The sequence below is a fragment of the Ricinus communis genome, chromosome 7 (assembly GCF_019578655.1).
Source record: "Ricinus communis isolate WT05 ecotype wild-type chromosome 7, ASM1957865v1, whole genome shotgun sequence".
NCBI lineage: Eukaryota > Viridiplantae > Streptophyta > Magnoliopsida > Malpighiales > Euphorbiaceae > Ricinus > Ricinus communis.
In genome coordinates, this window is record NC_063262.1 from 8,948,166 (window position 1) to 8,959,927 (window position 11,762).

The 11,762-nt window shown below is 27.8% G+C and overlaps 1 protein-coding gene across 1 annotated transcript; it reads right to left on the bottom strand.

The window, feature by feature from the left end:
* Nucleotides 1-961: 961 nt before the first annotated feature.
* LOC112536839 (protein GOLVEN 1-like) lies at nucleotides 962-1,741 on the bottom strand. The gene is made up of 2 exons (XM_025159744.2): nucleotides 1,582-1,741; nucleotides 962-1,482 (listed from the first exon to the last, which is right to left on the bottom strand). Exons 1-2 carry the CDS (start codon nucleotides 1,655-1,657, stop codon nucleotides 1,310-1,312), a joined length of 249 nt encoding a protein of 82 aa, XP_025015512.1. The 5' UTR covers nucleotides 1,658-1,741; the 3' UTR covers nucleotides 962-1,309.
* Between the last annotated feature and the right edge of the window lie 10,021 nt (nucleotides 1,742-11,762).

Genomic DNA, 11,762 nt, shown 5'->3' on the forward strand with positions numbered 1-11,762 from the left:
AGCATCCAAAGTTGCATACATAGATGGTGTTTCTCTAGTTAATATAGCCCATGATTAACCCATTATTATTGTTATTTTATGTGTAGGAAAAGTTTATTACTGGTGATATAGCAGTATTTAAGAAAAATGAGCTTGATCTCAACCTAGGCTAGCTAGGAGATTCATCATCCCTAGCATATATGTTCTTGTTCATCTGTATCTCTCTCTCTCTCTCTCTCTCTCTCTCTCTCTAAGTTCTTTCTTTTGGATTATAAATAGAGCGTTTCTTAGAGTTTTACACAGTCTTTAACTTTCAACCCTTATTTAAGAAGAAAGAACTAAAGTAAAGTTTTTGAAAACTTTCAGAAAACTTCTGAAATTTCAAACCACCAAATCGGTAGATTGAGGAGGTTATAATCTTAAAAATGTTATATTACCTTCTAAACTTATATATTTATTCTTTCTAAATAAAAATAAAAATAAAATTAAAGATTCTAGTTTACCTCTTAAAACTTTTATAGAACCTTACCTTATCTTATCCTCACTAAAAACTTGCATTTGATTGAAAACTCAAGGGAAATGTGTAACAGCATCTTGTGGATTAAACTACAATCCTGAAATGTTCATTGAGCACTTTGATCATATATATAGTTTCATTATTGGATTGAACCGAAGCTATATGTGCTTATCAAGAACACTTTGAAAAATTAATCTTTTATTTAAGAATGAAAACACAAAGACGGACTCGTAAGAAAAAGAAAACAAGAAGGTTAGAGGGATAAAATGTAAAAGAAGAAGAAACTGAGTGGGAAAAATAACACAAAGAGAAGTTGAACTAGGAAGTAATAGCTTTGCGTTTGAAGGGCACCATGTACCAAAATGATAGATAATTGAAACATACTTATTAGTTTTAAATAATTATGTGTCAATCATTCGATGTCAAAGTGTAAAATACTAAATGAACACTCTATTTATAACAAAATTAATGCCAAAAAGAAAGGTGTAAATTTGTATTTGTAAATAATTTAAGGTATTACAAGCCGATACATCTGGATATATAGCTAGCATGTGTCGCAGTCAATTCTTTTTTTAAAGCCTCGACATGACCTAATTTACATAAAGACTCCATAAGCTAGATCCTACAGCAATATCCATACTTCCCATGTTACATTTATATATATATGATCATATATTATATAGATATCTTTAGCTTGTTCCTCCTCCTACGTATGTGTACCTAACTATGGGTAATAGAACAGAAACTTTATATGGAAGTAGGAATAATTAAGAAGAGACTAAGTTTTTAGCTTTCTAACAAAAAATTGCCATTTTAGTTATGAATTGGAGGCTTCTTTCTTGGAGCAGTGTAATCCATTCCCACTAATTCTTCGGCCTCCGGCACCGGCACGGGCGCCTCCTGCACCTCATTTTCTTTGGGTGTAGAAAGATCTTGATGTTTCATCTCTACTTGATTGTTGTTACTAGCCACTCTTAAACTCCTTGCTGCAATATAGAACAGAAAGAAAGCAAAGATTAATAATCTTAAAACATAAAGATTCAAGAATTCAGAAAACTGTATATGGCAAGAATTTAATTTATCACCTCTTGCACCAATAGAAACAAAGCAAAGCAGGAAAAGGGCTACAAGAACAAGATGCTTGCATGGGACTTTAGCCATTTTTCACTTGCAAGAAAAGAAAGCCTTGTGTAGTTTTGTTTGATCTTTTTTCTTGAGTATTGATTCTTGATTTGGTGTAGGCCGTTGAAACTTGATATCTTATATAGAGAATTGGACTAGTACTTTGTTACCCATATACTTGGACATGTGTTACAATCGATTATGACCTAAATTTTGTAGTAATTCTACGTGAACAAATGTGGTCTTGTAAGTGTCGATATCAATGTCTCACTACTGTCTTTGAATGAAAGATGCTAGTGTAGACATGACCCTCCTATGGCAACCTACAATTTCATGACTATAAATCTCTACATTGTTATCTAGTTAGGGCCAGGTCTTCACTTAATTACAGTACATACACTTCTTCCTTTTCCCCTTTCTTGTTTCCTTTGCATTAATATTTTCAGCTCATGTAATTTAGTCCAAAGGTTTTTCTTGGTTGATTTTCCTTTTTTTGGATCTCCTTTCTTTTTTATGCTTTATGTATACTCATATTCTAGATTTCTTTTTTTCTTCCCACTTAAAAATGAAGAAAATATTAAAATTTGAACTAGTCATTCTTGTATGATATAATTAAAATTTTTATTAATTACCTTGTAATTTAACAGTTTAACGTATTTTTATTTTATAGTCTGTGATTTTTTTTAATATCTAGTGAATATGACTATTAGTAAATAACGACTAAATTGTACAATACCGTTAAGAAATTTTGAAGTGGTACACAATAATCAATGTTCTTCTAACTACCACGTCAGTACTTGCTAACGGTGTTATGCAATTTAACCGTAATTTGCTAATAGTCATATTCATATAGTACCAAAGTGACAAACAAAAAACCATAAATTCTAAAATAAAAATATGTTAAATCACATAATAGTTTATTGAAGTTTTTCTTAATAATATATTACCGATTAAACTATCATTAATTTTTAATTTTATAAATTCCTAAAGATTTTTTTCTAAAATTTTATTTTTGAGTCATTGAGAGATATCAATTAATTAAAAATATAAAACAATAATTGGGTTTGACACTTGTCGTAATTATTAAATTAGAATTATTCATTTGTTGGGAAGCTTATAGTGGAGTAGTAGAAGGAGAAACAATAGGGCTAGCGGTGAAATGAAATTATTCAGATTTTAGAGGCCAGTGAGGGAACAGCTTCTAGCAATGTTAGATTTCTGGGTCCCCTAATTCAAGTATGTCTTGAAAGCAGAATTTATGACATTGTTGCAAAGCATTTGGATGCCCACTTGGAAATTCTAAGTTTAAAAGGAAGAAAAAGAGAAACCCAGAGAATTAACAAAATAAAAATAAAATGGTATATAATGATATATTGTTAAAAGATACCTAGAGAAGATGAACTGAAGCTGCCACAGTCCTGACCCTAAATTTTACTTTTGTTGCATTATGATGTGATATATGATAAAGAAAAGAAATAATAATTGTTTTTTTGGGTTATTATTATGAGGCAATTAATCACGAAAAAATTAAAAACCATGCATTAATTAATGAAGGGAGAAAAGCCGACAAGGGTGTAGGGGCAGAATTGCTATCGGATAAGCTGATGAATATATTGAATTGTACCAAAAGAAAAAATAAAATAAAATCACGTGAAATCCAGTGTGGACAATCTACTTAATGGACCCAATTGTCCACCTAATTTACATACACTAAACATGATTAGTCTTCCCAATTAGGGCTTAAGACAAAGACGATTAATAATGTATGTACACCATTTTTGAGATCCGAAGAGACTTGAGTTTGATGTGGGCACATGTTTTAGCATTACATATAAATACTCTCTATTTACTTTTTATTTTTTATTTTTTATTTTTTTTGTTTTAAAAAAAATAATTTGGTACTTCTCCTAAGATCATTTTTTAATTTACACATAGATTTAAAAATTTAACTTTTATAACTAATGACATTAGGGTTTTTTTTTTTTTAATGAATGATATTTGTGTTAATTATGAAGGGGTTTTTTTTCTGTGATAACTAATTATTAAATTAATAATTAAAAGGATTAGACTTGTATTTTGAAATTTAAATAAAAGAAAGAAGCCGGTATCAGTAAAGTCATTAATTTTTAATTTGTACTAAATCGTCTGAACTTTAATTTTAGAATCATAAAAGCCTTTCGTGCTATTTTTCTAGTAAAAAAATATTATCCGAATGATTATGTGGTGCATATGTATAAAAATATTTAATTTATAATATTATAAAATATATGCCATGTCATTATTAAAGGACTAAGAATAAATTGACTAAAAATAAATAGACTAAAATTTAAATTTTCACTAATCAAAAATCAAATAAATACTAACTTTTCTTTATTTTCTCACTAACCAAGCATAAACAAAACCAATTTTCTTTTATTTTCTCGGTAATCAAATAAGAAAAGAAGTCTAACTATAAATTATTCTCTCACTAATCAAACAAACTAATGAAACGAGAAAGAAAAATTCAATTCTGGAATAGTCAAATTCAATCGTTTAATTTTTTCATTTTCTCACTAAAACTCAGATCCATAAATGTAATAACAACTTTATTAATAATCAACCAGCGAACCTGCGCCATTAATAATAGATCCACCACCAATAACAAATTCACAAATACAATCAACCATTGATGTATAAAAGTAATATTTTCTATTCATGGCAGAAAGTAAAACCTTACGATTAAAAAAAATACCAGCATTTTCTCTCTTTCTCTCTCATCAATGGCAAAAAACTGAGGATGGCTAGACAAACATTGTAACTTTAGGGGGTGACTGAGTTAAGGCAGACAAACTCATTGTTAAAAGTAGCACCGTCGATCGATGAGATTTGGAGAAGAAAGCAATGGAAACCGTAAGCTTTGAATGCTGATTTCTCACTCCTCTAGCACTAGTACTCTTCAATACCTATATAGATAGACTCACAGTGGCATGGGTTTCGTTTCTGTGGTGGTAGCGCCATTTGTTGGGTTAAAAAATAAAATTGGTGGAAAAGATGAAAGAACGGTAAGGAGTAGGGCTGAGCACGGATCGGTCTAATTCGGTTATTTATAAATCACCAGTACTATACCAAACCTTGGTTATTTTAAAATTAAAGGTACCAGTACCGTACTAAACATAAAAGGATCCAATACTGTATTGTACCAATTTTACGGTTCAATACAATTCGGTTCGGTGCTATTTTCGGTTTTAAAAAATTTAAAAATTACAACTTTAATCTCGTCTTTAATCAAATACATTTAGAAAAAATATGATTACCAACCTAAAAAAAGTAGCATGAAAATCTGAATTAAAATTGCAATCACATTCTTAAACAACCTGTTTCGCAATTCAATCACTTGCAAATACAATAATTCATTCAATATTCAAATACAAACTATTAAAATATATATTACTGCTAACATAAAAATATTTTACAGATGGCAATTATTAAAATAAATAAATTTATAAACTTTATATAGCACTAAAATACATGTTCAAAATTAGCAAAGGAATGTTATTACCTCCCCTCAAAATTAGCACTCCACATTTAATCTTGGCATAAGGGACTCACCAATCTCATGATCTTGAATAATTTCTACAATAAAAGTAAAAAATTACGTCAATAAGACTTAACAGCATCAACAATAAAAATACATGACTCTATGCTTTCAATATCCTCTATTGATTCTTCTAGTTGGATAGGTTTATTTGAACTTCTAAGCCAATCTTCACAACAAATGAGGACCTCTGCTGCTGTAGGAAGTAAATAACTTCTATATTGTTAAAAGAAGTTTTGACAATTATTTCTCAAATTTTGTTTAATCCTTTTCAAAAAAAATAAATTAAATTTATAAATATAATTTAATATTTTTTTATATTTTAATATTAATTTATAATATTTTAAAGTTAATAAATTAATTATTTCTAAATATTTAATTTTTAAGTTTTATTAGTATAATAATATAAAAATTATTTTTAAAATATTTATTTCTTAATTTTAATATTTATATAAATTAATACTTTTAGTATAATTAATATTATTATTCTTAAAATAAAAATATTATATAATTTAAAATTATTTTATTAATAAATATAGTGTAAATAATATTAGATTTATATAATAATATCTTTTTATAATTTTTACTAATTTATATAACTTTTTATTAAATTAAATAATTTTTAATTAACTTGTCAAAAATTTCTAGATAGTAAATAAATTTTAAATCTAGTATTATATTATGTATACTAGATTACTAGTATCAATATACTATGTGACATATTAATATATATAACTTATATTTTTTATAGAGTATAAAGTATATTATAATATTATAGTTATTTTTAATATGTATTATTTTTTATATTTCCGATAACAATTGCTTGAATTATATAAATGATAAATATAAAATAATTTTATATAGAGTATATGTATTATTTTTTTAATATATGTATTATTTATATAATATAAATAATTATTTATAAATATATGTAAAAAATTCGGTTCTACGGTTTGGTCCGGATCAGTATAAGACAGATCGGTTCTGGTACGGTTATGGTACGGTTTTTACTAAAGAACTAGTACCATACCGTAATAGTAAAAAAATTCGGATCGGTTCAATTCGGTTATAAAAATTTTCGGTTTTTTCGGTTCTGGTACTTTTCGGTACGGTTATTCGGTTCGGGCGAGAATCACTGAGATCCATGCTTAGCCCTAGTAAGGAGAGAGAACTAATTACCAATTACATTAATTACCAATTGTTAAGAGATGATAAATTTAGAACTTAGCCCTAGTAAGGAGAGAGAACTAATTACCAATTACATTAATTACCAATTGTTAAGAGATGATAAATTTAGAACTAATTTAATATATGCTTTTAAATTCCTAGGACAACATTTTGGGAGTTAAAACCTCAAGTATTTATTAGAAAACTTTATATTTAAATTTGAATTATTTATAAAGTATAATGATTAGTGAGTTATAAAATCTAATTGAAATATATGAGCTTACATATTTATTATTAAAATAACTCTTTTATATCTCTTGATTGTACTTTTTTTTAATTGAGTAAGTTGTATTTTTATTTTTAGATAAAATTCATTATTAAGTTCTTAAATTTTTTTAGTTTTTTCTATTGAGCTCTTAAACTTTTATTTTATTTTATTGAGCTCTTGGATCTTTATTTTTTGCTTTATTAAAAAAAAAATTTCACATGTTTCATAATATTTTCATTTATTTTATTGAGCTCTTATATTTTTATTTATATCTTGATTAAGGACTATTAGGTTCTCAATAAAAGTAAATATAAAAGTATAAGAGCTCAATGAAACACAATAAAAATTAAAAAGCTCAATAAAATAAAATCAAAAAGTTCATGGCTTAATGAATTAAAATTTCACAATTAAAAAAAAGAAGTAAAATACATACTTAGATATCTAAACTTTGATAATTTAGTCACTTTAATACTTTAACTTTCAATTTGACTTAACAAATACCTAAATTTTATTTTTTAATAATCTTTAAATAGTTTTATTTTTTTATTTAACTTAACAAACACTTGAATTTTATTTTTATAATACTATTAAAACACTTATGCATATTATATGTAGACATATCGAATAAAGGCACTTGTCAAAAAGTATTCAAAAGCCTGAGCCCGCTTACGGAAAGTGGAAATAGAAGCACATAAGTTTGGAATGAATGTATAAAGTGGAATTTGATTAATTCAACTTATAAGACTTTGGAACAATTAGAAATTTAAAAAAAAAATGAAACCATTCATTTCAAACAATAAAGAACGATTAATCAAGTCCGACAACGGGTTTTCCAACAAGCCTTACAGGGAGCTCTAGGAACTCTGAATAGTTGTTTTTGACCAACGAGTTACATTTATGTACCATCAATTTTTTAAGTGATACGTACCATAATTTACTTAAGAATTTTTTAAATTGAAAAGGAAAAAACAAATTAGTAATTTTCTTATCTTACTAAGTATATTAGTAAAAGAGAATAACTTCTAAATCTTTTGTTATTATATTAAGATTTTACATTAATTTTAAAACTATAATTGATTAATATTAATGGAAAAATTTGTTGAAATAAAAATTAGGTAGTGGCATGTTTGATTAAATTGTTGCAGATAGTTGGTATTTGGTATAATTGGTAGTCAGTAGTAACTGATAACTGATGGCTAGTTAATAATTGTGTTTAATAAAATTGTCTATAGTTATTGTTGTTTATATATTTAATTACCAATTCAAATATCAGTTAGAAACGAGAAAAAGTTAAAATTATAATAAAAAGAAGATTTATGATTTTTTAATTTTTTTTAATTTAAAATATTAAAAATTAAAAGGAATAATTTACTCATTGTATTTATATTAATATAATTGCTTAAGAAAAGCTGCAAATTAGAGTTGATATCAACTGTAACTATTAGAAATTCCAAAAGCAATCAATAATTACTCAAAAAAATTACTAAGTACATAAACATAGCTATTTGAAATTAAACAATTATTAACTAATATCATATTAGGGGTGAAAATGAGCTGAGTCAATCTAAATACGTCATTCTTCAAACTCGGTTTGATGAAATCATATTTATGATCGACATCGTCTTGAGTTTGAGATATTTTGAACAAACTAGAACGAGTTAAAAACAAGCTGAGCCCAACCAAGCTTGAACCATTTATAATATTAATACTTCTTAATATTTCGCTTGTTTTTATTATATAAATATGAATAATAAAATAAAACATAATTTTATTAAAAATGAAACTAATAGAAAAACAAAAATCACAAAGAATAATAAGCTCACAATAACTAAAAAAAACTATTTAGAGAACTAAATACGAGCATTTTGCTTGTCTAAAATAAAATAAAAAATTATCTCGTAAAAAAAGATTAGTATATGTCATATATTCTTTTCAAATTTCATCTCATAAAAGAAGATTTAAAAATTATATGAATATCAGTGTACAAATGATGTTTCATAGTTAAGTATAAAATTTTCATTTTGATTTATAAAAAATTTTGTTTAATTTAAATAGATTTAATCTTAAATGGATTTAGACCAATACTAAATTTGGGGTAAGCATATATATATACATATACCCTAAATTTAGTACTAGTCCAAACCCATTAAATTTTGTTAGGCCCATAAAGAGAGCCCATTTGATGTTGATTTAAATCTTGAAGCCCATGGATTTTGACCCATATCTGGAATCCTCACCCATGTGTAAATCCTCGGCCCATTTGCTAGGAGTTGGTTTTATAATTCTTAAGGATTATTGACATGTGATAAATAAGAAAGCATGAAGATGGAAAATAGTTACAGAATCTTCTGAAAGCTTGAAACACGTTCTTGAAAAGTGGAAAGAAAGAAATACAAGTGTCAGCCAAGGAGAAAAAGATATGGAAGTGAAGCATATCTATATGAAAAAAAACATGTTTATAATATGTGAGGAAGGAAGTTAAGCAGAAGTAGAAAGTGGAGAGAAATAAGATTAGGAAGTTGAGAGGAGTAAAGGAATGGAGCAAGGAAGTTACATCATCAACATGTGCAAAATGTGAAAAGCAACAGGATATCCTCTCTAGGTAGGGAGTTAATTGAGGACCAAGCTTGTGATTAAGAATATACCAGAGCATCTTTCCAACAATGGAAGTCTATAAATAGGCAATGACCCTCTAGTGAGCAAATCCTAACCAACCAATCAACCAATCAAACAAAACAGACTTAGAGTATATAAACTTTATCTTTATCCTTAGATTAGAAAGCTATCAATAGATTAGACAATAATCCTTAGTTTAGAAAAAGTAATCCTTAGGATAGTTAAGCAATCCTCAGCTTTATTTTACAGTATGTTTAAAGCTCTCAACTGTTACATTCAATTACTCTTGTAAGTCAATTGCTTTATGTAATTAATTCTTGAAGCTTTCCAATTATTATTTGTACTTGTACTTATTGCAATTAAGTTCCTTAGCTTACACATTTACATCATCGCTCTTAGCTTACAGTAATTTAGCTCATAGCTTTATTCCTTAAACTCAATTTCACATCCTTAGCTCATAATTGCATGCTCATAACTTAATTTTACATTCTTAGCTCATTATTAGTCTTTAGCTCATTAATTAGCTCTGCGTGTTGATTTAGCAAAACTGCATCAGCTTAGCTAAGAACCTAAGATAATCTAGGTCCCTTTAATACCTGCACAATCATCTAGATCAGAAGTCAAACAGTCGTGCACTTTATATTTATTGCATCTATAATGATTATTTAAGGTAATCAGCCTCTAGCACACTCACACTTAAAGACTTTATTGCCAGTCCTTTTTGAGTGCTTCGAAGATGAAGAAGATGATTGAAAAAGAATTTAGAAGTGAGAATTCGCTTACCATTGTTCATGACATATAGGAATATGAGATCCTTTTGAGGTACTTTTTCCATCTCATTCTCTCTTGCATAGATATTTATGGCTATCATCCTATGCATAATCCAATGAACAAAAGATTTAAGGTCTTTTGAGATAGAGTCTTTGGAGTGAGTGTCTTTAGTGGATATTTATCAAACATTGGGCACGAGAAATAGGCATTTCAATAAAGTTTCCAATGATGGAAAGATGGATTGGAATCCAAAAAGCCTAAATTCTATCCATAGCACTCATCTTTATCCCTTTTTTGTTGATCACTAAGGTGGAGAGAAGTTCCTTAGTAAGATTTTCATGTCCTAAATCTAAGGATTAGGGTAGGAAAAATTCTTCTAAACCTACATTTTTAGGAGAGAATGTACCTCTTCAGAGATACCAAGTTTGATAAGTGCTTCCTTATCAAAGAATCGATTTGCTTGAGTCTCCTTTCATTCTATCTTCATAAAATTTATTCTGGCTTTATTATCAACACATTTCATCCTCTCTAGAATAGATTCAGAAGAAGAAGAACCTCTATCAACATATTTTTTTGACCTCGTGATTGAGATAGAAGGATTTGAAGAATATTTTTAAAGGTTTGATGTAGAGAAAACAAGAGTTTTGAAGGTTTGAATGATAATGTATGTAAAGAGTGATGATTCTCTATAGTATGAGTCTTATATAGCCTTCAAGGAGATAAAAAAAAGGGGCTAGTTTTGAATTTAAAACTCAATTTGAAATAAGCTATAACGACTATTGTTTATAGAAAAAAAGGAGAAGCGCGGGCACGCTCGAGAAGCACGATCGCACTATTTAAAAATCAGTCATAACAGCTATAATTTTTAGGAACTGGAGTCGCATTTTAGAAGTTAGTTTCCAAGTTCATAGTGACTTGTAAAGTGCGAGCATCCTTCTAAACCGCGAGCACGCTCTTCAAAAGAAAATGCAAATTTTATCAATTTCATGCAAGATTAGGGTTGATCACACTTGTTCTTTAAGAGTATTAAAATGCATAGTGTTTAAGAATGCATCTCATATGCAAAGTGAGATTTTAATACTCAAACATCAATATAAAGATGTAAATAAAATTTCTTCACATAAGAGATTACTAAGAACTTCAAGAATTTAGAGAATTTTATATAAGAGGGCTAACTTAGAGTGCTTCCATCAATCATTCCTAATTCTCTTTTAATGTAACTTAATCTCTACTTATTAAGAGGTTTTGTAAAGATGTCGGCTAAAAGGTTAGTTGTATCAATAAATTCTAAAATAACATCACCATTTTGCACATGATTTCTCAAAAAGTGATGCCTAATATCTATATGTTTACTCTTAGAATGTTGAATGAGATTCTAAGAAAGATTTATAGCACTAATCTTGTCACACTTTATAGGAATATGATCAACCTTTCTCCCATGATCTCTTAATTGTTGCCTCATCCAAAGTATTTGTGTGCAACAACCCCTCATCATATATTCGACTTCCGCGGTGAAGAGAGTAATTGAAACTTGTTTCTTACTAAACCAAGATACTAAACATTCACCTAACAGGTGATAAGTTCCGGAAGAGCTCTTTTTATCTAAAAAACTTCCCACAATAATCGGCATTCGAATAACCTATAATATTAAAAGACGTTTCTCTAGGATACCAAAGACCTAAATGCAAAGTACTATGCAAATATTTTAAAATTCTTTTAACGGCAATCAAGTGAGACTCTTTAGGACA

Bases quoted from the DNA above. Each gene is read 5' to 3' on its own strand.
- LOC112536839 (XM_025159744.2), bottom strand. From the start codon at position 1,657: ATGGCTAAAGTCCCATGCAAGCATCTTGTTCTTGTAGCCCTTTTCCTG. The intron at 1,483-1,581 runs GTGATAAATTAA...TCTATATTGCAG, and splicing joins TGTTTCTATTGGTGCAAGAG to CAAGGAGTTTAAGAGTGGCT.